The sequence below is a fragment of the Chiloscyllium punctatum genome, chromosome 26, assembly GCF_047496795.1.
Source record: "Chiloscyllium punctatum isolate Juve2018m chromosome 26, sChiPun1.3, whole genome shotgun sequence".
Lineage (NCBI taxonomy): Eukaryota > Metazoa > Chordata > Chondrichthyes > Orectolobiformes > Hemiscylliidae > Chiloscyllium > Chiloscyllium punctatum.
In genome coordinates, this window is record NC_092764.1 from 63,592,972 (window position 1) to 63,619,950 (window position 26,979).

Consider the following 26,979-nt stretch of genomic DNA (forward strand, 5'->3'; position numbering starts at 1 on the left):
GATAAAAAGGGAGGCAAGAGAGGAGGGGGAAAGTGGCCTTTTTGATAAGGGATAGCGTTACAGCTGTACTGAGGGAGGATATTCCCAGAAATACATTCAGGGAAGTTATTTGGGTGGGACTGAGAAATAAGAAAGGGATGATCACCTTATTGGGATTGTATTATAGACCCCCGAATAGTCAGAGGGAAATTGACAAACAAATTTGTAAGGAGATCTCAGTTATCTGTAAGAATAATAGGGTGGTTATGGGAGGGGATTTTAACTTTCCAAACAGAGACTGGGACTGCCATAGGGTAAAGGAATTAGATGGAGAGGAATTTGTTAAGTGTGTACAAGAAAATTTTCTGATTCAGTATGTGGTTGTACCTACTGGAGAAGGTGCAAAACTTGACCTACTCTTGGGAAATAAGACAGGGCAGGTGACAGAGGTGTCAGTGGGGGAGCACTTTGGGGCCAGCGAACATAATTCTATTCGTTTTAAAAGAGTGATGGAAAGAGATAGACCAGATCTAAAAGCTGAAGTTCCAAGTTGGAGGAAGGTGAATTTTGACGGTATTAGGCAAGGACTTTCGAACACTGATTGGGCACAGATGTTCGCAGGTAAAGTGGTGGCTGGAAAATGGGAAGCCTTCAGAAATGCGGTAATGAGAGCCCAGAGAATGTATATTCCTGTTAGTGTGAAAGGAAAGGCTGGTCAGCATAGGGAATGGTGGATGACTAAAGAAATTGAGGGTTTGGTTAAGACAGACAGGTACAGACAGGATAGATCGATTGAATCCTTAGAAGAGTATAAAGGCAGTAGGAGTAAACTGAAGAGTGAAATCAGGAGCGCAAAAAGGGAACATGAGATAGCTTTGGCAAATAAAATTAAGGAGGATCCAAAAGGTTTTTACAGATACATTAAGGACAAAAGGGTAACGAGGGACAGAATAGGGACCCTCAAACCCTCAAAGGCAAGGTAGCCTTTATGTGGAGCAGCAGGAGATAGGGTGATACTAAATAAGTAATTTGCATTAGTTTTTACTATGGAAAAGGACATATAAGTTATAGAATGTAGGGAAATAGGTGGTGACATTTTGTAAAATGTCCATATTACCGAGGAGGAAGTGCTGGATGTCTTGAAATGCATAAAAGTGGCTAAATCCCCAGAACCTGAACAGTTGTACCCTAGAACTCTTTAGGAAGCTAGCGAAGAAATTGCTGGGCCTCTTGCTGAGATATTTTTATCATCAATAGTCACAGGTAAGGTGCTGGAAGACTGGAGGTTGATTGATGTGGTGCCACTGTTTAAGAGAGGTGGTAAGGACAAGCCTGGGGACTATAGACCAGTGAGCCTGATGTCGATGGTGGGCAAGTTGTTGGAGGAAATCCTGTGGGACAGGATGTACATGTATTTGGTAAGGCAAAGACTGATTAGGGGTAGTCAACATGGCTTTGTGCATGGGAAATCATGGACAGTGAAGAAGGTTACCTCAGATTACAATGCACTGAAAATGTGTTGCTGGAAAAGCGCAGCAGGTCAGGCAGCACCCAAGGAGCAGGAGAATCGATGTTTCGGGCATGAGCCCTTCTTCAGGAATTCTTCAGATTCTAATGGGATCTTGATCAGATGGGCCAATGGGCTGAGAAGTGGCAATGGAGTTTAATTTAGATAAATGTGAGGTGCTGCATTTTGGGAAAACAAATCTTAGCAGGACCTATACACTTATTGGTAAGGTCCTAGGGAGTGTTGCTGAACAAAAAGACCTTGGAGTGCAGGTTGATAGCTCCTTGAAAGTGGAGTTGCAGGTAGATAGGATAGTGAAGAAGGTGTTTGGTATGCTTTCCTTTATTGGTCAGCGTATTGAGTACAGGAGTTGGGAGGTCATATTGCAGCTGTACAGTACATTGGTTTAGCCACTGTTGGAATATTGCATGCAATTCTGGTCTCCTTCCTATCGGAAAGATGTTGTGAAACTTGAAATGGTTCAGAAAAGATTTACAAGGATGTTGCAAAGGTTGAATAGGTTGGGGATGTTTTCCCTGGAGTGTCAGAGGCTGAGGGGTGACCTTACAGAGGTTTACAAACTCATGAGGGGCATGGATAGGATAAATGGACAAAGTATTTTCCCTGGGGTCGGGGGAGTCCAGAACTAGAGGGCATAGGTTTAGGGTGAGAGGGGAAAGATATAAAACAGACCTAAGGGGCAACCTTTTCACACAGAGGGTGGTACGTGTATGGAATGAGCTGCCAGAGGATGTGGTGGAGGCTGGTACAATTGCAACATTTAAAAGGCATCTGGATGGGTATATGAACAGGAAGGGTTTGGGTTGGGATATCTGGTTGGCATGGACGGGTTGGATCGAATGGTCTGTGTCCCTGCTCTTCATCTAAGTGACTCTGTGACTCTAATTTTATGTAGGCCGTTCAGAAAGAGTGACCACAAAAGGGTAAAATTCTTCATTAAGATGGAGAGGGCAATGGTTGTTTCTGAGACTGTGGCCCTGAATTTACATAAAAGAAATTATGATGGTGTGAGATACAAGCTGACCATGATAATTTGGGGATTGTTATTTAAAGGGATGGTAGTGGTTAGGCAATGACAAACATTTAAACAGAAAAACAGCAAAATGTATTGATTTCTGGAATGGAATTAAAACAGGAACCGAATAACGTCCTGGTTAACAAGGGAAATTAGGGTAGTATTAAATCTGAGGAAGGCACACCAAAATTGGCCAGAAAACCAAAGATCAGAAGATTGGAAAGACCTTTGGCCCTTTCAACAGGAGAAATAGAGACAGATTAAGAAGGGCAAAACAGAGTATGGGAGTAATCTTAAAGGAAACATACAAGCTCATAGTAGAAGCTTCGATGAGTACATTAAGAGAAAAAGGATTAATAAACATGAACATAGGTCCCCTGCAGTCAGGAACAAGAGAACTTATAATAGGAAACAATTAATGACATACTTTAGTTCAATCTTCACAAAGAAAGAAAACAAACAACTTCCCAAAAGATGGGGGACACAAGGAGGAATTGAACTAAAGCAGGAATTGAAAGGAAGAAGTCTTCTTAGGGAAATGGTATTGGGGAAGCAGATCGGAGAAAAGGCAGATCAATCCCAGGGCCTAATAACCTTCATCACAGAGAGGTTTCGAATGTGGCCCTGGAAAATACAGATGTGCTCGAGGTTATCTCCTATAATCCTCTCAACTCTGGAACAGTTCCTATGGATTGGAGAGTAGTTAATGTAACTGAGGAGAATCATCAAATGTTGTCTTTTCCTGAGATGAATCAATGTTCAGAGGTTTTACACAATGTTGTGGTCTTCTCCACTGAGGTATTGTCACCATCAGATATTCAAGTTACTGCTGTGTCCTCAGGGATATCCAGGTCTTTATTTGGCAAAATTATTGTGGATCTTCAAACAATGTTGTCTCTGACACATTTTTTCAGGTTGCCAAGTGTTGATCTGCATATGGCATCATCTGTCATCTGTACAGTGTAGGAAACTGGTCCAATCTGTGCTATAATGATGGTCGATATCTACTTCACACCAGTGGTATAATTCCTCACCAACACGAGTTGAGCTTTTTGTAAAACCCAGTGTTTGTCCTTGTTCTCTCATTGGAAACCCTGATTCTGCTGTTTCCCATCAACAATGTCCTGTGTAATGGGTGGTTCCAGCAAATCAAATGATCTTCGAAAGGTCTGGTGTGATCGATATGGATTCTTTCCCCTGTCCTTTCCAGCCATTCCCGTGGGGGTAAGGCACTAATGGAGGTCAGTTGAGGCTCTTGTAGAAGCAGCACATATTCCCACCTTCTCCTCAATTTCAGAGTCGAGCCCTGGTCCCAAAATTAGTTTCTGGTTGTCTCCTTTGTTCTGACAATGCCACAGTGGCCTTCATGTAGTTGATTTAACACACAGTTCCCTAACTGTGTTGGAATGGTGACCCACATTCCCCAGTGAAGATATTCTGCTTGTATGGATAGTTGTAGCTTCTGTGTGACATATGGCTTCAGTTCTGGTGTTGTTCCTGTGACTTTACCACGAAACACCACATCCGTCACTTTTGATAACAGTGGATCATTTCTGGTGCACTTCTTAATGTGTCCTGTCATTTCTGGTATGTTCTCGATTGGTTCAATGTAGAAGATGTCCACCTCAGGACTATTGGTCTTCAACTTGTTTGGCAAAGATAATTGAAAGAGCCTTTGGGTTCCCACTTTGTGGAACATCGATGTGCTGTCTGTAAAAGTGACCCTGAGCTTCCAGTTGCCTGCCACTTCAACACACCACTGCATTCCCATCCTAACATTCCTGTCTCAGGCCTGTTACATTGAGGCTCAACACAAACTGGAGGAACAGCATCTCATCGTCTGCTTGGGGACCTTACAGCCTTCAGGACTCAGTCTCCAGTTTAATAATTTTACAGCATGAACACCTCCTTCCCTTTCTGTTACTGAGCCCCACACACCCCAGATCCTGTCTTGGAATGGGATGCTTTCAACACACGAGGAAGAAGAAAACAGCAAACCCATTCTCACCAACTTAAAGTCCCCATTGTCATCTCTCTGGCTTCTCTTATTCTTGGCTTACTGTAATCAGTCCTGTTGTTGACTAACATTTTCTCTCCCTCTCTCTCTCTCGGCCCTGGCTCCACCCATCCAATAACTCCAAGCTCTCCTCCCCACCCCACCCCTCCACCACCCCTGTCCCCAGCATAAATATCACCCTTTCCCACCTGCTGTCAGTTCTGGAGAAGGGTCAAGGGACTTGAAAGGTTATCTCTGTTTTTGATCCACAGATGCTGCCAGTTCTGCTGAGTTTCTCCAGCAATTTTGGCTTTGTTTGTTCCAGCAAATAGATCATTGATTAATGTATACTTTACTGCACAGCACACAGTTCTGGGTTAATAGTGACCTTAAATTAATTACAGATGGGTACAATCCATCTTTCTTTGACACTGTCACAATGGCCATGGCCCAATCACTCACATTGATGGGTCCAAGGACTCCCATCTTGACCAGTCTCTCTCATTCTGCCTCGACCTTTGCTCTGATTGTATGAGGCTGATCCATCAATGTAACATTCTGTTTGAATCTCATCTCATTCGACAATCGACCACATCCCATTGAAAACATTTTTTGGAGATCAGTCTCAGAATCTAACAAGGATTATGGGTAATCCAAGATGGAGGACGGGAAAAATTTCCAGCTGGAAAAGGCTACTCCTTTTTTGAGGTATTTTAGGTGTTGGAGGTGATTCCCTTGAATTCCAGGAGCAGCAATTACTGTTTATATGCTGCTGCATTGTATTGGAACCTTGGAGAAATAAAGTCAAAACAATAGCACTTTTAAAAGAGAGAAAAACAGACAATAGGCAGCACATGATCTGTGCGAGAGAGAGAGAGAGAAAGAAACCAACCCACACTGCTAACTGACCCAGCAGTGAACCTGCACAGTTACTGCCTTTGCTGTTTGAATTCATGTATCACTGGACATCGGAGTGCGTCTGGGAAAATTAACAGTGAAATTCACACCTGATCTTGAAGGAACCTGTTTGGGAGAGGTCACAGCACAGAAACAGATAAGTGGATAGTTTTAAGTATAGCCTTGCTGTCAATCTACAATAGTGAGTAGAGTGAGTTCTTTATTGATGATATGTTTTATTGAGATCTGTCTCTGAAATCATCAGTGTCAAGTAAGCCTGGAGCAGTGTTTTGTAGAGGAAGAAGACGGTGCTATTTCTGGGACTGTAGATTGAAAGAAGCAAAAATGGCCTTTAGTAGAGTGATATGGTCTTCTTGTCGGATGTAGGAGTTTAGGGCGAGTTTACATGTTACTGAGGAGTATATCTGCAGTAAATGCCATTGGTTGCAAATCCTATCAGATCAAATGGATCAGTTGGAGCAACAGTTAGAGGCAATGAGGAAATTACAAGAGCAAAAGGATGTGATAGATGGCAGTTATAGGAAGGGAGAAAAGTTGCAGATAGCATCACATAAATGGGTTAACTCTAGGAAAGGTAAGGGAGGTAGGCAGGTAGTTCAGGAGTCTTCTGCGGCTATCCCCATTTCAAACAGGTATGCTGTTTTGGGAAATGTAGGGGATGTTGGATTCTCAGGGGAATGTAGCACGAACAGCCATGTTTTTGGTATCAAGACAGGTTCTAATGTAATTAGGGGTTCACCGGTTTGCAAGCGACCAATTGTGTTAGGAGACGCTTTAGTCAGAGGCACAGGCAAATATTTCTGTGCCCAGAAGTGAAAAATCAGAATGGTGTGTTGCCTCTATGGTGCCAGGATCAAGGATGTCTCCGAGACAGTACAGAATGTTCTAGAGGGGAAGAGGGGCAAGCAGGAGGTCATTGTACACATTGGAACCAACGACAAGGATGAGTTTCTGAAGGGATATTATAGAAAGTTAGGCAGGAATTTAAAAAGGAGGTCCTTGAGGCTAGTAATATCTGGATTACTCCCGGAGATACGAGCTAGTGAGGGTAGGAAGAGGAGGATAGAGCAGTTGCATGCATGGCTGAGGAGCTGGTGTATGGAAGAAGGATTCACATTTTTGAATCATTGCAATCTCTTCTGGGGTAGAAGTGACCTGTACAAGAAGGATGGACTGCACCTAAATTGGAAGGGGACTAATATACTGGCAGGGAGATTTGCTGGAGCTGCTTGGGAGGATTTAAACAATTAAGGTGGGGGGGTGGGACCCAGGAAGATAGTGAGGAAAGAGATCATTTTGAGACTGGTACAGTTGAGAAAAGAAGCAAGTCTACCAGTCAGGGCAGGCAGGAACAAAGCAGAGAACAAGGTAGGACTGATAAATTTAACTGCATTTATTTCAATGCAAGGGGCCTAACAGGGAAGGCAGCTTAATGTTCCAGGATACAAATGCTACAGGAAGGACAGAAAGTGAGGCAAGAGAGGAGGGGTGTTTTTGATAAGGGATAGCATTACAGCTGTGCTGAGGGAGGATATTCCTGGAAATACATCCAGGGAAGTTATTTGGGTGGAACTGAGAAATAAGAAAGGGGTGATCACCTTGTTGTGATTGTATTATAGACCCCCTAATAGTCAGCAGGAAATTGAGAAACAAATTTCTAAAGAGATTTCAATTATCTGTAAGAATAATAGGGTGGTTATGGGAGGGGATTTTAACTTTCCAAATGGAGACTGGGACTGCCACAGTGTTAAGGGTTTAGATGGAGAGGAATTTGTTAAGTGTGTACAAGATAATTTTCTGATTCAGTCTGTGGTTGTACCTACGAGAGACGGTTTAAAACTTGACCTATTCTTAGGACATAAGGGAGGGCAGGTGACTGAGGTGTCAGTGGGGGAGCACTTTGGGGCCAGTGACCATAATTCTATTAGTTTTAAAATAGTGATGGAAAAGGATAGACTGTGGGCAGCACGGTGGCACAGTGGTTAGCACTGCTGTCTCACAGTGCCAGAGACCTGGGTTCAATTCCCGCCTCAGGCAACTGTCTGTGTGGAGTTTGCACATTCTCCCTGTGGGTTTACTCCCACAGTCTAAAACTGTGCAGGTTAGGTGAATTGGCCATGCCAAATTGTCCATAGTGTTAGGTGAAGGGGTACACCTAGGGGAATAAGTCTGGGTGGGTTGCTGTTTGGAGGGTCAGTGTGGACTTGTTGGGCTGAAGGGTCTCTTTCCACTCTATACGTAATCTCATCTAAAGGACTCTAATCTAAAAGTGGAAGTTCTAAATTAGAGGCAGGCTAGTTTTGATGGTATTTGGCAAGAATTTTCAAAATTTGATTGGGGCCAGATGTTCGCAGGTAAAGGGATGGCTGGAAATTGGGAAGCCATCAGAAATGGGAAAACGAGACTCCAGAGAGAAAACGATATTCCTGTTAGGGTGAAAGGAAAGGCTGGTAGGTACAAGAGAAACTGAGGGTTTGGTTAAGAAAAAGAAGGAAGCATATTTAAGGGATAGACAGGATAGATCGAGTGAATCCTTAGAGTATGAAGGCGGTAGGAGTTTACTGAAGAGGGAAATCAGGAGGACAAAAAAGGGACACGAGATAGCTTTGGCAAATAGAGTTAAGGAGAATCCGAAGGGTTTTTACAGATACATTAAGGACAAAAGGGTAACTAGGGAGAGAATAGGGCCCCTCAAAGATCAGCAAGGTGGCTTTTGTGAGGGGCCGCGGGAGATACTAAACGAGTATTTTGCATCAGTGTTTACTGTGGAGAAGGACTTGGCAGAAATAGATGGTGACATCTTGAAAAATGTCCATATTATAGAGAAGGAATTGCTGGATGTCTTGAAATGTATAAAAGTGGATAAATCCCCAGGACTTGATCAGGTGTACCCCAGAACTCTGTGGGAAGCTAGAGAAGTGATTGCTGGGACCTGTGCTGAGATATTTGTATCAGCGATAGTCACAGGTGAGGTGGCAGAAAACTGGAGGTTGGCTAACGTGGTGCCACTGTTTAAGAAGGGTGGTAAGAACAAGCCAGGGAATTATAGACCAGTGAGCCTGACGTCAGTGGTGGGCAAGTTGTTGGAGGGAATCCTGAGGGACAGCATTTACATGTATTAGGAAAGGCAAGAACTGATTCGTGATAGTCAACATGGCTTTGTGTGTGGAAAATCATGTCAGATGAATTTGATTGAGGTTTTTGAAGAAGTAACAAAGAGGATTGATGAGGGCAGAGTGGTGGATGTCATCTATATGGACATCAGTAAGGCGTTCGACAAGGTTCCCCATGGGAGACTGATTAGTAAGGTTAGACCTCAGGAATACGGGGAGAACTAGCCATTTGGATACAGAATTGGCTTGAAGGTTGAAGGCAGAGGGTGGCGGTGGTGGATTATTTTTCAGACTGGAGGCCTGTGACCAGTGGAGTGCCATAAGGATCGGTACTGGGTCCATTACTTTTCACCATTTATATAAATGATTTGAACATTGAAAGTGTGGTTAGTAAGTTTGCAGATAACACCAACATTGGAGGTGTAGCGGACAGTGGTCACTACACCTCAGATTACAATGGGATCTTGATCAGATGGGCCAAAGGGCTGAGGAGTGGCAGATGGAGTTAATTTAGATAAATGCGAGGTGCAGCATTATAGAACATAGAACATTGAAGAATACAGCGCAGTACAGGCCCTTCGGCCCTCGATGTTGCGCCGATCAAAGCCCACCTAACCTACACTAGCCCACTATCTCCATATACCTATCCAATGCCCACTTAAATGCCCATAAAGAGGGAGAGTCCACCACTGCTACTGGCAGGGCATTCCATGAGCTCACAACTCGCTGAGTCAAGAACCTACCCCTAACATCTGTCCTATACCTACCACCCCTTAATTTAAAGCTATGCCCCCTTGTAATAGCTGACTCCATACGTGGAAAAAGGTTCTCACGGTCAACCCTATCTAACCCCCTAATCATCTTGTACACCTCTATCAAGTCACCCCTAAACCTTCTTTTCTCCAATGAAAACAGCCCCAAGTGCCTCAGCCTTTCCTCATACGATCTTCCTACCATACCAGGCAACATCCTAGTAAACCTCCTCTGCACCTGTTCCAGTGCCTCCACATCCTTCCTAAAGTATGGCGACCAAAACTGCACACAATACTCCAGATGCGGCCGCACCAGAGTCTTATACAACTGCAACATGACCTCAGGACTTCGGAACTCAATTCCTCTACCAATAAAAGCCAGTACGCCATATGCCTTCTTCACCGCACTATTTACCTGGGTGGCAACTTTCAAAGGTCTATGTACATGGACACCAAGATCCCTCTGCTCATCCACACTACCAAGTATCCGACCATTAGCCTAGTACCCCATCTTTTTGTTACTCTTACAAAAGTGAATCACCTCACACTTAGCTACATTGAACTCCATTTGCCACCTTTCTGCCCAGCTCTGCAGCTTATCTATATCCCGCTGTAACCTGCTACATCCTTCCTCACTGTCAACAACTCCTCCGACTTTTGTATCATCCACAAACTTGCTCACCCAACACTCTAACCCCTCCTCCAGGTCATTTATAAAAATGACAAACAGCAATGGTCCCAAAATAGATCCTTGCGGAACACCGCGAGTAACAGCACTCCAAGATGAACCTTTACCATCCACTACTACCCTCTGTCTTCTTCCAGCCAGCCAATTCCTAATCCAAACCTCCAACTCACCCTCAATGCCATACCTCCGTATGTTTTGCAGTAGCCTACCATGGGGAACCTTATCAAACGCCTTACTAAAATCCATATACACCACATCTACCACTTTCCCCTCGTCCACCTCCTTAGTCACCTTCTCAATGAATTCAATAAGGTTTGTGAGGCACGACCTGCCCTTCACAAAACCATGCTGACTATCCTTGATCACATTATTCCTATCCAGATGTTCATAAATCCTATCCCTTGCAATTCTCTCTAAGACTTTGCCCACAACAGAAGTGAGACTCACCGGCCTATAGTTACTCAGGCTGTCCCTACTCCCCTTCTTGAACAAGGGAACCACATTTGCTAGCCTCCAGTCTTCTGGCACTATTCCTATAGACAACGAGGACATAAAAATCAAGGCCAATGGCTCTGCAATCTCCTCCCTTGCTTCCCAGAGAATCCTAGGATAAATGCCACCAGGCCCAGGGGACTTATCTACTTTCACCCTTTCCAGAATTTCCAACACCCCTTCCCTACATACCTCAAAGCCATCCATTCTACATAATTGTGACTCAGTATTCACATCGGCAACAATGTCCTGTTCCTGAGTGAATACTGACAAAAAGTATTCATTCAGTGTCTCCCCAATCTCTTCAGCCTCCACACGCAACTTCCCACTACTATCCTTGACTGGACCTATTCCTACCCTAGTCATTCTTTTATTCCTGACATACCTATTAAAAGCCTTAGGGTTTTCCCTAATCCTCCCAACTAAGGACCTTTCATGTCCCCTTCTTGCTGCTCTTAGCTCTCTCTTCAGGTCCTTCCTGGCCACCTTATAACTCTCAATCGCCCCAATTGAACCTTCACGCCTCATCTTTACATAGGCCGCCCTCTTCCATTTAACAAGGGATTCCAATTCCTTATTAAACCACGGCTCCCTCACACGACCCTTTCCTCCCTGCCTGACAGGTACATACTTATCAAGGACACTCAATAGTTGCTCCTTGAACAAGTTCCACACATCAATTACGCCCTTGCCTTGAAGCCGACTTTTCCAAGCCACGCATCCTAAGTCATGCCTCACCGCATCATAATTTCCCTGCCCCCAGCTATAACCCTTACCCTGCAGTGCACACTGATCTCTCTCCATCACGAGAGTAAAAGTCACCGAATTGTGGTCACTGTCCCCGAAGTGCTCACCTACCTCTAATTCTAACACCTGGCCTGGTTCGTTACCCAGAACCAAATCCAGTATAGCCTCACCTCTTGTTGGCTTATCTACATATTGTGTCAGGAAACCCTCTTGCACACATTGGACAAACACTGACCCATCTAACGAACTTGAGCTATAGCTTTCCCAATCAATATCAGGAAAGTTAAAGTCCCCCATAACAACCACCCTATTACTTTCACTCTTCTCCTGAATCATCCTCGCAATCCTTTCTTCTACATTTCTAGGACTATTAGGAGGCCTGTAAAAGACTCCTAACAGGGTGACCTCACCTTTCCTATTCCTAACCTCAGCCCAAACTACCTCAGATGGCGAGTCTTCATCCATCGTCCTTTCCACTGCTGTAATACTATCTTTGACAAGCAATGCCACACCTCCCCCTCTTTTACCCCCACCTCTGACCCTTCTAAAACATTTAAACCCTGGAACCTGCAACAGCCAATCCTGTCCCTGCTCTACCCATGTCTCCGTAATTGCCACAACATCGAAGTCCCAGGTACCAACCCACGCTGCAAGTTCACCTACCTTATTTCGTATACTTCTTGCATTGAAGTATACACACTTCAAGCCACTTTCTTGTTTACAGGCACCTTCCTTTGAGATTGATGCCATGTTCCTAACCTCCCTACACTCCAGGTCCTGCACCCTAAAGCTCCAGTCTGGGTTCCCATGCCCCTGCAGAGTTAGTTTAAACCCCCACCCCCCCCCCCCCCCCACCCCCAAGAGCGCTAACAAACCTCCCCCCAAGGATACTGGTGCCCCTCAGGTTCAGGTGGAGGCCATCCTGTTTATAGAGGTCCCACCTTCCCCACAAAGAACCCCAGTTATCCAAATATCGGAATCCCTCCCTCCTGCACCATCCCTGTGGCCACGCATTTAACTGTTCTCTCTCCCTATTCCTCGACTCTCTATCACGTGTCACGGGTAACAAACCAGAGACAACAACTCTGTTCGTCCTAACTCTGAGCTTCCAACCTAGCTCCCTGAAAGCCTGCCTAACATCCTCAGCCCTCCTCCTACCTATGTCGTTGGTGCCAACGTGGACCACGACTTCGGGCTGCTCCCCCTCCCCCTTAAGGACCCGAAAAACACGATCAGAGACATCACGTACCCTTGCACCTGGGAGGCAACATACCAAACGTGAGTCTCTCTCGCCCCCACAAAACCGCCTATCTGTGCCCCGAACTATCGAGTCCCTAATTACTATTGCTCTGCTCTTCTCCACCCTTCCCTTCTGAGCAATGGGGACAGGCTCCATGCCAGAGGCCTGAGCCCCATTACTTACCCCTGGTAAGTCCCCCCCCCCACAACTATCCAAAACGGTATACTTGTTCTTGAGGGGAACGGCCGCAGGGGGTCCCTGCACTGGCTGCTTCCTCCCACTCCCCCTCACTGTCGCCTATCTGTCTGCAATCTTTGGAGTTACTACTTCCCTAAAGCTCCGATCTATGACCCCCTCTGCCTCCTGAATGATCCTAAGTTCATCCAACTCCAGCTCCAGTTCCCTAACACGGTCTTGGAGGAGCTGGAGATGGGTGCACTTCCTGCAAGTGTAATCAGCAGGGACGTCCATGGCATCCCTCACCTCAAACCTGTTGCAAGAGGAACATTGCACTGCCTTCACTGCCATCCCTCTAAAAGTAACCTTTTAAAAAAAAAACACTGGGTCGAAAGAATAGAACAATCAAAATGCAGCACTTACCTCCTTCCCACAACGGGTCTTATTATTAGGTTAGAGGAGGAGGGCGGGTGGGAGGCACTACCTCTAGGGAAAAAACCTACCCAGGTAAGCTTACGCTATACCTGCTTCCGGGTCTTGGCTGCCTCTCTGGTCTTCGTCACTTCCCCCGCTGCTCCCGCTCTTTCTGTGAAGAAAGAAAAAAAACACCGCTGCCCGCTACCGGTAAGTAATTTTAAAACAAACTGTCTTACCTTAGCTGCTGCTCGCATTGTTGGAAAGCAAATCATAGCAGGACTTACACACTTAATGGTAAGGTCCTAGTGAGTGTTGATGAACAAAGAGACCTTAGAGTGCAGGTTCATAGGTCCTTGAAAGTAGAGTTGCAGGTAGATGGGATAGTGAAGAATGCATTTGGTATACTTTCCTTTATTGGTCAGAGTATTGAGTATAGGAGTTGGGAGGTCATGTTGAGGCTGTACAGGACATTGGTTAGGCCACTTTTGGAATATTGTGTGCAATTCTGGTCTTCTTCCGATTGGAAGAATGTTGTGAAACTTGAAAGAGTTCAGAAAAGATTTACAAGGACGTTGCCAGGGTTGGAGGGTTTGAGATATAGAGAGAGGCTGAACAGGCTGGGGCTGTTTTCCCTGGAGTGTTGGAGGCTGAGGGATGACCCTATAGAGGTTTATAAAATCATGGGGGACATGGATAGGATAAATAAACAAAGACTTTTCCCTGGGTGGGGGAGTCCGGCATAGGTTTAGGGTGAGAGGAGAAAGATATGAAAGAGACCTAAGGGGCAACTTTTTCACCCAGAGGGTGGTGCATGTATGATTTGAATTGCCAGAGGAAGTGGTGGTGTCTGGTAAAATTACAGCATTTAAAAGGCATCTGGATGGGTATATATGAATAGGGAGGGTTTAGAGGGATATGAGCTGGGTACTGGCAGGTTGGACTAGATTATGTTGGGATATCTAGTTGGCTTGGATGAGCTGTTCTGAAGAGTCTGTTTCGGAGCTGTACATCTGCATGACTCTGTGACTCTCAGTGATTCACTTCTGTCCAGTTGATTTTGACTTTCTCCAACTACATTCTTCACAATAAAGCTGGAACATTTCCTTTGACAATGTGTAAGGGCAAAATGTCAGCCTGACCCTATAAGGGAACATTCACATTGATACAATCAACTGCACCCATGAAATGTTTCTTTTTTTGCTGCAGTTTGAATGTTTAGTTTCTATATCCCAGCGAGATGCTGCTGTCTGACCTGTTTTACCACATCAATGGAAAATGTGGGAGTGGGTAATCGAAAAGGAAAAAGATATTCATGGTTTATAATTGTTGACCTTGGGATTGAGTCCTGAAGGTGGGTAATGTTTTGAGTCTGTTTTGGTGATTGTCTCTCAGCCACCATTTTGTGAACTTTCTCAACCACCATTTTCCAAGCCCTCATATTTCAGCTTGAGTGGCAATGATCTAGTGGTATTATTGCTGGGCTATTAATCCAGCATTGCAAGTAAAAGTTTGGGGGTCAGGATTCAAATCCTGCCATAGCAGTTAGTGGAATTTAAATTTGATTAAGAGTCAACGACTGTGCAATCATTGTAGATATTTGGGATAAACCCATCTGGTTCACTAACGTGCTTTAGGGAAGGAAACTGTCATCCTCACCTGGTCTAGCCTACATGTGACTCCAGACCCACAACAATGTGGTTAACTCTTAACTGTCCTCTGGGCAATTAGGGATGGGCAATAAATGCAAGCCTAGCCAGTGACATATTCATTCTGTGAATGGATGTTCAAAAAGGCTTAGCTGTTGAGGTTTCTTATCTGCTGGTTCCATAGAAACTGCTATTTCCAGTGCTTTCTTTAAATCTCAGTTCCTTTCTGTCAGTAATGACTTCTGGATTGTATCAAATCTTAAACTTCACACCAGTCTGTCTCTGATTGCATCATTTAAGTTGTCTCCTAATTCACAACATTCTGCTAATGGCTTTGAAGTTGCTACAAACTGGGAGACAGATTCGCCATCTTGCTGGTTATCTTTATGGAATCTGAACCTTTGAGCAATTCCCAATGATTTCAGTGAAATTGGTTCTGGAGGATTCCTATTATTTCTTTATAAGTTTTGGAACCCGGCTTCTCTGGCTGTGGCAGGACTATATTAACTGGAGTTCAGAACAATGAGGGGGAATCTCTTTGAAACCTTTAAGTTTCTAACAGGTGTTGATGAGGGTGTTTCAGGAAAGATGTTCCTCACAACCAGGGCGTCCAGGACCAGCCGTCACTATCGAAGGAAACAGGTTAGGCCTCTTAGGGCAGAGATGAGAAGAAATTTCTTCACCCATAGAGTGGGAGGCCTATGGCATTCTCTGCCACAAGAAAGCATTGAGACCAACACATTGATAACTTTCAAGAAAGAGGGAGACATTGTTCTTCAGTACAGGGAGAGAAAGGCATCAGGGAACTGAGTTGGATGATCAGCCTTAATCATGCAGGCTCAAGGGGCCCAATGTTTCTGTGTCTCCTTAACTTACAAAGGTTAGCGATGGGAGGTGGGAGTGAGGAGGTGAGGCCACAAACAGGTCAGCCATTTTGTTTTCAAATGGTAGAGTAGGCAACAGGGGCCGAATGACCTCCCCCTGTCCCTAATTCATATGTTCATGTGCCTTCACAACATTTAGTACAGCCAACAGACCAGTTAAAGTTGCAGCAGATTGATGAAAAGATTTGCTTCAAATTTATTTTTAGCAAAGACGTTGGATTAAAGCTTTCAATAATTTATTCCGCACACTTTCATTTCAATCCATTTGTGTTTAAATGCAGAATGATGGATTTGGTGATATTTGGCTTAATCGATGGGCTGAATGGCCTACTCCTGTTCCTATTTCCTGTGTTTCTAGGTGAAAAACAGCAGTTTTCAAAAGAACAAGCTGATTTTAATTCTGTGTCATTGTCTGAGTTTAATATGAGTTGTAACCTTGTCCACAGCCTCCATGTGGGAGCCTGGCAGCCTGGGATTAGGCATTGCAAGAAAACCAAATCTTAGAATGACCCTTTGGGAGTTAACATTCACATGGCACTGTCCTTGATGTGTCTACTGTCACATACAAACAGTGACTGAATTTTAAAGAGTTTCTGATCTTTCACAGTAATGTTTGAATCTCAGACTTGAGGAAATTCATTCTCTTACATTTGAAATCATTGCAGTAGAAATGACTCGTGAATTAAGGAAATCCTGGTGGGAAGGAGTTACCTGATTTATTTACGGTTTTAGATGGAGAATATTTATTAGCAGCGGTTGATTTTTTAAACATTACTGATCACAAGGCCCCACTGGAAATTAATTCAGTTTCAAATTCTGGAAGAACTACAATGTGAAAATTTGTCCTCAAGCCCCTGGATCATCCCACCACATCAAGAAGAATGAGGATTAGTGGAGCTGGGGGATTGGAGGCAGGAAAGAACAGAAGATCAAAGTCATGGAGTCAGGGAAGGGTCAAAATGGAGTGAGGAAAGAGCAACCCGGAGGAGTGTGGAAAGGAGAGCCAAGAGGAGACCTGATAAAGGAATTTAATACAATAAAGAGCTTTGATTGAGCAAAGAAATGAAGCCTGATTCCTATAGCTGAAGGGTGGCTCACCAGGGAGCACAGATTTAGGAAAAAAAAGTCAGAGGTGACATGAGGAGAAATATTTTTATTTGATCTCCAGTTAGACTGTGAAATTCAGTGACTGACAGTGTAGTGGGTACATATTCAACATGAAATTTTAAAATGGCATTGAATAAATAATTGAAGGAGAAAAGATTGCCAGAAGCTGAGTCTGTGCTGTTTGACTCTATGAGGACAGAGCAAAGGAGGGCATGCTCTTTAAACCATCAGTGACAGATTTGTTGGATTGAATGGTCTTATCCTGTGGTTTCATTCTGGATTCAGGAGTTTCAGTCTGAGTTTTCCTCTGCAGTTGCAGTTCTCTGTCGCTGGTTCCTTATCACCTTGTATCTTGTTAGCAAGTAAAGCTATTGTAAATGCAATGGGAGTGTCAGCAGGCGTGTTTTCTTCCAGATGGATGCATGATGGGGCAAGGTTCAAGTACATTGTTTCGCTGAATGAACAGTTCTTTGAAGATTGTCAGAAATACTTAGAGTCATAGAGTCATTGGGATCTACAGCACAGAAACAGACCCTTCAGTCCAAATCGACCATGTCTACCAGATATCCCAACACAATCTAGTCCCACCTACCAGCACCTGGTCCATATCCCTCCAAACCTTCTTATTCATATACCCATCCAATTGCCTTTTAAATGTTGAAATCATACCATCCTCCATCACTTCCTCTGGCAGCTCGTTCCAAACACGGATCACCCTTTGTGTGAAAACGTTACCCCTGAGGTCTCTTTTATATTTCTCCCCCTCTCAGCCTAAACCTATGCCCTCTCATTCTGGACTCCCCTACCCAGGGAAAAAACCTGGTTTATTTATCCTAGCCATGCCCCTTATAATTTTATAAACCTCGATAAGATCACCCCTCAGCCTCCAACGCTCCAGGGAAAACAGCCCCAGCCTATTCAGCCTCTCCTTATAGCTCAAATCTTCAAATCCTGGCAACCTCCTTACAAATCTTTTCTGAACACTTCCAAGTTTCACAACATCCTTCCGATAGGAAGGAGACCAGAATTGCATGCAATATTCCAAAAGTGGCCTAACTAATGTTCTGTACAGCCGCAACATGACCTCCTAACTCCTGTACTCAGTACTCTGACCAATAAAGGAAACCATACCAAACCCCTTCTTCATTATCCTATCTAGCTGTGACTCAAGTTTCAAGGAGCTATGAACATGCACTCCAAGGTTTCTTAGTTCAGCAACACTCCCTAGGACTTTACCATTAATTGGATAAGGAGAAAGTGAGGACTGCAGGTACTGGAGATCAGAGTTGAGAGTGTGTTGTTGGAAAAGCACAGCAGGATAGGCAGCATCTGAGGAGCAGGAAAATTGACATTTCAGGCCAAAGGTGAATGAGGCTTGTGGGCTGGTGCTAAGAGATAAATGGGAGGGGGTGGGGTTAGGGGAAGGTCGCTGAAAGCGATAGGTGGATAAAGGTGAGGGAGAAGGTGATAGGTCAGGGGGGACTGATCGACAGGTTGAGAGGGGAGTGCCGAGTTGGAGGTTTGGGACTGGGATAATGTGGGTGGAGGGGAAATGAGAAAGCTGTTCAAATCCACAGTTATCCCATGTGGTTGCAAGGTCCCAAGGAGGAATATGAGGTGGTCCTCTGGAACGATCGCTCCCAACAGAACCCTCCAGTCCTCACCTTCTACCCCACCAACTTCCATGTACATTGCATCATCCTCTGCCAATTCCGCCACCTCCAAAGATATATTTCCCTCCCTACCCCTATCAGCGTTCTAGAAACACCATTCCCTCCACGACTCCCTCATCAGGTCCACACTCCCCCCCACCAGCCCACACCCCAGTCCTGGCACCTTTCCCTGCCACCACAGGAGGTGCAAAACCTGCACCCACACCACTCCCCTCACCTCTGTCCAAGGCCCCAAAGGATCCTTCCACATCCATCAGAAATTTACCTGTTCCTCTCCCAATGTTAGCCCCGGCCTCCATTGCAGCCAGTGTGGTCTCCTTTACTTCGGGGAGACAGGACACCTTCTTGCAGATCATTTCTGAGAAGATCTCACAGATAACTGCACCCACCAACCCCACCGCCCCATGGCTGAACACTTCAACTCCCCCCCCCCCACACTCCATCAAGGACATGCAGGTCCTGGGCCTCCTCCACGACGAAACCATTACCACCCGATGCCTAGAGGAAGAATGCCTCATATTCTGCCTTGGGACCCTACAACCACACAAGATAAATGTGGAATTCAACAGCTTCCTCATTCCCCCTCCCCCAACATTATCCCAGTCTCAAGTCTCCAACTTGGCACCTCCCTCCTGACCTGTCCATCACTTCCCCCCCCGACCTATCACCTTCTCCCTCACTTTCATCCACCTATCAATTTTTCAGCTACCTTCCCCCAACCCCACCCCCTCCCATTTATGTCTCAGCCCCAGCCCACAAGCCTCATTCCTGATGAATGGCTTACGCCTGAAACATCAATTGTCCTGATCCTCGGATGCTTCCTGACCTGTTGTGCTTTCCCAGCAACACATTCTCGACATTAGGTGTATAAGTCCTGCCCTGATTTGCTTTCCCAAAATACAACACGTCACATTTATCTAAGTTAAACTCCATTTGCCTCTCCTCAGCCTAGTGGCTCATCTGATCAAGATCCTGTTGTAATCAAAGGTAACCCTTTTCTCCGTCCACTACATCTACAATGTTGGTGTCATCTGCAAACTTACTAACTATAACTCCTGAGCTCACATCCAAATCATTTATTGAAGATAATGTGAGTTAACAGAGTGACTGGGAGCGTAGATGGTGTTTGAGTGTTTGAAGAGGTGACCCAGCTGATGACAGAAAGATAAGGAGATGAGTGAATCCTTGAGCAATGACAATGGTTCATATCTTATCTTGGGCACATGTTGGGACAGACTCAGACTTTGATTCCATCTGACCTGATGTTACTGTGAGATGGATCCTTTCACACATGCTCAGCAGCTGTTCTTAAAATAAGGACCTAGTTTACCTTTGCTCTGCATCATCCCTCATCTTTATCCCGACTGACTGTACACTACTGACAGTATTTATACTTTCACTTTAGTGAGTACAGTTCTGGGTGGCACATTGTAGGAAGGACATGAATGCAGTGGAGAGAGTGCAGAAGGGATTTACAAGAGTGATCCAGAGATGAGGAACTTTGGTTATAAGATTGGATTGAAGAAGTTGTGACTGTTGTCTTTGGAGAAAGGAAGGTGAAAAGGAGATCTGATTGATGTTTTCAAAACCATGAGCTCGAGTAGACCAGGAGAAACTATTCCTGCTTGCAGAAGGAAGAAAAAATGCAAAGGCATTGATTTGAAGTGATTTACAAAAGGTACAAATGTGATATGAGGCAAAAACATTCACTCAGCAAATAGTTCGGGTCTAGAATGTGTTACCGAGGAGGTGTGGTGGAGCCAGGTTCAACTGAGACATTCAAGAGGATGGTGGGTCAGTATTTGGGCAGAAATAATGTACAAAGATACGGAGGATAAACAAGTGATTAGCACCAGGGAATTATGCTAATTTGAAGACCCAGGGGAGACATGATAGATGAATGGCCTTCTTCTGTCCCCAAATCTGTACTTTACAGGAAAGTCTGCAATGTGGTTTCATTAAGCTCCTTGAATGTGTACAGAGATCTTCAGGAGATCGTACTGAGCCAACACATGTCAAACTGATTCTCAGAGGCTCCATTAGAGGCTGTTTTCTCATTGTAATGTTTTAAGGTCTGTGTCTAACCAACTATCTGCCTCTTTTTTGTCTTTGTCCTCTGTCTCCCTTGTTTGAGCTGTGACAATGGGACAAGGTCTCTGTCCCTCCCTGTTTGAGCTGTGACCATGGGACAAGGTCTCTGTCCCTCCCTGTTTGAGCTGTGCCAATGGGACAAGGTCACTGTCCCTCCTTGTTTGAGCTGTGACCATGGGACAAGGTCTCTGTCCCTCCCTGTTTGAGCTGTGCCAATGGGACAAGGTCTCTGTCCCTCCCTGTTTGAGCTGTGCCAATGGGACAAGGTCTCTGTCCCTCCCTGTTTGAGCTGTGCCAATGGGACAAGGTCACTGTCCCTCCTTGTTTGAGCTGTGACCATGGGACAAGGTCTCTGTCCCTCCCTGTTTGAGCTGTGACCATGGGACAAGGTCTCTGTCCCTCCCTGTTTGAGCTGTGACCATGGGATATGGTCTCTATCCCTCCCTGTTTGTGCTATTAAATGGAGATCTGTGATGGGTGAAGCACTGAAGAAAGACTGTACTGTTGGAACCTGCAGTTTTATCTTCTTATTTTCTGTTGAAAACTAAGAAGGTCCATAGTATGTAACTTTTAACTTTACTTCATTTATTTTACACTACATTATAATTACTGCAATGTTTACCTCTTGACTTTTTTCTTCCTTTCTACCTGGTTTTTAGGCTTTTGTACCTCGGTATTCGTACCGAAGATGGCACTTTATGTGGAGACATGAAACATTTTTCTCTGTACTCCTGTATGTTTGTACTTGGTACACATGGCAAGGAAGCCAAAATCAAATCAAAACCAGTTCCCTGGTGTTTCCCTGTACATTGTCCTGAACGTGTCGTACTGTTGCATCAGTCAGCATTGAAAGCTCTCGATTTTGTGAGGTGTCTTGATGCTTAAAAAGGTCAACAGTGGGAATGAGCATCCAGCCCTCAAATCAGGGGGTGGCTGGGCTGAATCATCAGGAACAGGGTTTGTAACCCACACCCCTTCACTCCCCAACACTGAGTGTCTCTGTATTTCTGTTTCTGTCCCTGTGTAAGGGGTTGCTCTGTCTCTCTGAACTCCCATTGGGGTGGACATCACTGATGTACTTTAATGTGTTAATGACCCATCCCCACAGTCTAGGGCAGGGCGGGCAGAAAGCTTCATGGAAGGTCTGGAGTTATCATTCACACATTTCTGACAGCAAAGGGAGCTTCTGGGATTACAGTCCCTAAGGTAACATTTGTTACAATGAGGAAGCCTCCTCTGTTCACCCTCACCACAGAAATGAAGATCATTGAAATGTTTCTGTGTGTTCTGTAAATCCTCAGTGAGTAGATTTTCAATCATTCATTCTGTGTGTTGTTACAGGGCCAGGAGAGGAACCCTGTCTCACCCGATGTTTCAATCCAAGTGGGGGATTCAATGATTGATGATCTCACCAGCCCTCTGACAGTTACATTTCAGGATGTACCTTTCCAGGTGAGATAAACCTCCACATTATCATCGAGCTGAGCCTGTGAGCAGCCAGGTCTGACTGGATTGTGCAGCACAGTCTGGATCATCTCCAGTGTTGATGAACAAGTTAAACTGAATGACCCCGAAATTCTATAGTCCTCAGGCTGTGAATGGAGCCCTGTCTGGGCAGGTTTGGAGGATTCGGAGCTGATCTCCTTGTCTCTTTAATGTCCATCAGAAGCTGTGATCATGATAAGGGTGTGGAATGTTATGATGCTGTACAAATGAGGATCGCTGGGCCTTGTGAGATATTTCCCATCACTTGTGTCCTGAAATTCCTCTGGAGGGTTGAGAAAGGAGGGTCTGGGACAGGACAGAATGATTGTCCACCCCATGGATATGGCCCTGACCCCATCCAAAACCCCATGGTCAGAGGGATTTCTCTGTTACAGGTGGACCCCCCACAACATTCCTGGTAAAACAGGTTGTTCCCCTCGGGTCAGGTGACCCTGTTTCTTCAGGTTTGTGGAGCTTGGGGGAAACGTTCATTAAAAATGGCCACGTTCCAGTTTGGTCACTTCATCAAATGTAATTGTTCACACAATGTTCCTTATACCCCACATTCTGGGGACCATAAACAGCAGAAGGAAATTAAATGGGACATTTTCCTCATTTACATCAATAGACCCACAGCCCCCCATGACCACAGTTTCAGATCAGCAGGAGAAGGACAGGGACTCGGTGTAAACAGGTGCTGCCCCATTGGCCATCCAAAACACCCAAAACCCATCCCCTTTACAGCCTGAGAGACTCTGGGAGTGAAACCTGTTCATGGAGCATCACCTCAAACAGAGCGACACAATCTCACCTCAGTTCCCTGACAGTAACAGCCATGTCCTGCCTGTCCTCAGGGAATTGAGGTGAGTCTTCACTTGAATCTCTCCCAGACGATGATGGTTTTAAGCTGTCATCTTTCCTTCATTATGACTCATCTCCATTTCAGTAAAATGACCTCCACAAGTTCTGTAAAGGCACGCGGCACGGGCTGCATTTTCCCAATCTCATGGAGACAGGTTTGGGGGTGAATGGCCTGGTTAAAGAGCCAGAAACCCTGACAGGTCACTCCTTGACCCTGTCCAGGGGTGACTTTCTCATGATAAGGGACTGGAGCAATCACAGGACTCAGCAGCAACCTCCACAGAGATGGTCAGGCAGTGAGGCCAAATATGGCCCCAATCAGGGACCATGATCCTCCAGTGCTGCAATGCTGCTGGTGTTACACAGACCCCTGCTCTGTCAGGAGTTGAGTAACATGGTGGAAGGGCTCTCTCACTGGGAGGGCAGTGGACCATGGGTAACTGATATAACTGACAGCTTCAGGGAGCTGCAATGCTCACAGTGGTCCTGGAGTAGTGCAGACAGTCTTTCAGAGGGATCACTGTCCAACCTGAGGTTCCTCACAGGACTTTGTATCGTTCTCACCACTGAAGAGAGGGACATTTGTGAGTGCCCCGATTTGAAGGTGTCTGCTCGGTCTCTCCCGTGTCCAGCAGCGTTCTCCTCTCCCAATGAGGCTGCTGTCTGGACACTGCTTCAGACCCTCCCCCTGGGCCCTGTACTTCCTGGTAAAGTTAAAGATGGTGAATGGGGAGGTGACCAATTAGGAATCTGCTTTGTGTAAAGTTACTTTGGTGGGAACACTGAGGGCATACCCAGGATCCGGAAAATTATAACCCAATAATTTCCCAGTTGGCATCACATTTCCTCCTCCTTCCCTGCCTTACCCTGTTAGACAGGTGAGAGAGAAATGTCTCAATGTGTTTGTATCGACCCAGCTGCTTCAACTGTGTTATTGTTGGTGAAGCTAATGTTCTGGTTTATTTTTCCATTTTAGCCCGATTCTCCACCATGCAGCTCCTGGGACTCTGGTGGAAATGGTAAGTGAAGATTGTTTTAAAATGCTGACATCACTCAATACTGGAATGTGTAAATGAGGGAATGATTCTCATGATTAATAATTCTCCAATACAGGCTCCTTCGATCAGAATGGATGTAACACCCCCATGAGCAGACTGGGGAACAGAGTGGATACGATCACTTGCAGATGTGACCATCTGGGTTTCTTCTTTGTCCTAACACTGGAATCGAAGGTATGAATCGTGCTCATCTCCACACTGTAAATAAACTCCAATATAAGGTTCAATTGGCCTGGAAAGTGAGACTGTTATCACATTCTTACTGCAGTTCAATACAGCTCTGCCCAAGTCTTGAACATGCCTCTGCAAAATATTCTGTAGCTCTCCCACCCCAGTCTCGATGTTTACTTTTAATCTGTTTAAAAACCAGCAATGTAACAATATTTCAGCCTCTCAGTTCAGATGAACCTCCTGCTTGAAATCCCGTTCTGACTTTGATCTCAGTGCCCATACATGGATTTTCAATGGGCCTCCCAACTCTGCTGCAGTGTCTGAGCTCCCGCTAGTGCAGACAAACCAGGGAAATCAGTCATGTTTTTTCATTCTCTCCCAGGATGCAGGTGTTGCTGGATGGGCCAACGATAGTTCCCTGTCCCTAATTGCTCTGGAGAAGCTGGTTGTGTGCTGCCTACTTGAACCTCTGTAATCCTTGGAGATGCACCATCATGCAGAGAGGAAGGGATTGCCCTGATCTTTACCCAGAGATTGTGAGCGAAGGGTGATGTGTTTCCAGGTCGGGTAGTGTATGACTTGATCGGCAACTTGTGGCTGGTGTTGTTTCCATGAACCTGCTGGCCATGTGGTCAATGTAACAGGTTTGAAAGGGACTTGGAAAGGAGCTTTACTGAGGAGCTGCACTGAATGTGAGATGTGGTACTCACTGCTGCCCCCTGTCAGCCAGTGGTGAAAGGAAGGAATGGGAAAGGTGTTGGATGGAGTCCCACTCAAGTGGGGTCCTTTATCCTGGGAGCTGTCAACCTTCCTGAATGTTCTTGCAGCTATACTTATCCAGGTGTGATGTAAGGTTCGTGATTTTTACAAATGTTAATATCATTTCAAGAGTTTAGAGTTCAAACTGGTGGCATCGGGATGTTGGTTAGATTAGATTAGATTACTTACAGTGTGGAAACAGGCCCTTCGGCCCAACAAGTCCACACCGCCCCGCCGAAGCGTAACCCACCCATACCCCTACATCTATATCTACCCCTTACCTAACACTACGGGCAATTTAGCATGGCCAATTCACCTGACCTGCACATCTTTGGAGTGTGGGAGGAAACCGGAGCACCCGGAGGAAACCCACGCAGACACGAGGAGAATGTGCAAACTCCACACAGTCAGTCGCCTGAGGCGGGAATTGAACCCGGGTCTCTGGTTACTTTGTCAAGGGTGTTTAAAAAATCGTCAGAGAGTCTGGAAGAGGGACCGAATGCAGCAGGTGTCAGAGAGCAGGTCACTGCAAACCCCTGTCTGTGTGAATGGAGGGTTGTTGATTTGATGGGGTTTATGACAGGGGGAATACATATTGCAAAACATTAACTTGCTTAATGATCAAGGATTGATCTTTGGACAGTTTAGGAGGAGATGACTGGAGGAAGAAGAGAATATATTTTCTCACCTAAAAAGCATGGCCATCTTGGTGTAGGAGATTAACTTGTGAAACTTCCAGACCAGGAGTGTTTGATTCGAAATATGCAGATGATTACAAGACTGAGAAAGAGTAAGCTTTCAGTGACATGAGTGTTCATGTCAGAGACTTGACAGCACACTGTTAAAAAAAACTGGAATCAGCAGTTAAGTTGAATTGAAAGATTTGACATCGAAGGTAAATTTCTCTGGATTTGAATCACTATAAAATGATAATGTCAGGGATGAGATGAGAGTTTGTTATGCTGTGTTTTAATATCTGTCAAACTATGGTGACTCAGTGGTTAGCACTGCTGCCTCATAGCACCAGGGTCCCATGTTCAATTCCAGTCTGTGTGGAGTTTGCACATTCACCCCGTGTCTGCGTGGGTTTCCTCCAGGTGCTCTGGTTTCCTCCCACAGTCCAAAGATGTGCAGGTCAGGTGAATTGGCCTTCTAAATTGCCCATAATGTTCAGTTCAGAGGGAAATGGGTGTGGGTGGGTGACTCTTAGGAGGGTCGGTGTGGACTTGTTGGGCCGAAGGGCCTGTTTCCACACTGTAGGTAATCTAATCTATATTCTTTATTTAGACAGCTTTTTTGTTATTTTGTCCAGGAAGCTTCTGTTTTATTGCTGAAGAGAACTGCAGCCTTGTGTATCTGTGGTTCGGTAAATGAGCCTCACTTTAAAAATAAATATGATTTATACAATCCAGATTTCATTCTGCGATCTTAACTGTCAAGAGTGTGGTGCTGGAAACACACAGCAGGTCAGGCAGCATCCGAGGAGCAGGAGACTCAACGTGCATAAGCCCTTCATCAGGAATGAGGCTTGTGGGGTGGGGGGGAAGGTAGGGGGGCGGGGGGAAGGGGTCGCTGAGAAATAACTGGGGGGGAGGGGGTGGGGCTGGGGGAAGGTAGCTGGGAATGTAATAGGTAGGTGGAGGTGGGGAGAAGGTGATAGGTCGGAGAGGAGGGTGGAGCAGATGGGGAGAAGGATGATGGACAGGTCAAGAGGGTGGTGTCGAGTTGGAGGTTTGGGACTGGGTTAAGGTGCGGGGAGGGGAAATGAGGAAACTGGTGATGTCCACATTGATCCCGTGTGGTTGCAGGGTCTCAAGGCGGAAAATGAGGCATTCTTCCTACAGGCATCGGGTGGTTCGGTTTTGGCGATGGAGGAGGCCCAGGACCTGCATGTCTTGGATGGAGTCGGAGGGAGAGTTAAAGGGTTTAGCCACGGGGCGGTGGGGTTGGTGGGTGCAGCTGTCCCAGAGATATTCTCTGAACTGATCCACAAATTGACATCCTGTCTCCCTGATGTAGAGCAGATCACATCGGGTGCAATGTATACAGTCGATGATGTGTGGGAAAGTACAGGCAAATATCTGTCAGATGTGGAAGAATCCTTTGGGTTTTGGACAGAGGTGAGGGGGGAGGTGTGGGCACAGGTTTTGCAATTCCTGTGTTGGCAGGGAAAAGTGCCGGG

General features: G+C 45.4%; 1 protein-coding gene across 1 annotated transcript in view; it reads left to right on the forward strand.

Annotated features, from left to right (window-relative positions):
* Positions 1–26,979, forward strand: part of LOC140496217 (uncharacterized) — a 135,153-nt gene that overhangs the window by 44,457 nt on the left and 63,717 nt on the right. Inside the window, exons 6-9 of the mRNA XM_072595717.1 lie at positions 21,805–21,915; positions 23,786–23,828; positions 23,923–24,041; positions 26,110–26,163. Coding sequence (XP_072451818.1) covers positions 21,805–21,915; positions 23,786–23,828; positions 23,923–24,041; positions 26,110–26,163 — 327 coding nt within the window. The remainder of the gene's footprint in view (positions 1–21,804; positions 21,916–23,785; positions 23,829–23,922; positions 24,042–26,109; positions 26,164–26,979) is intronic.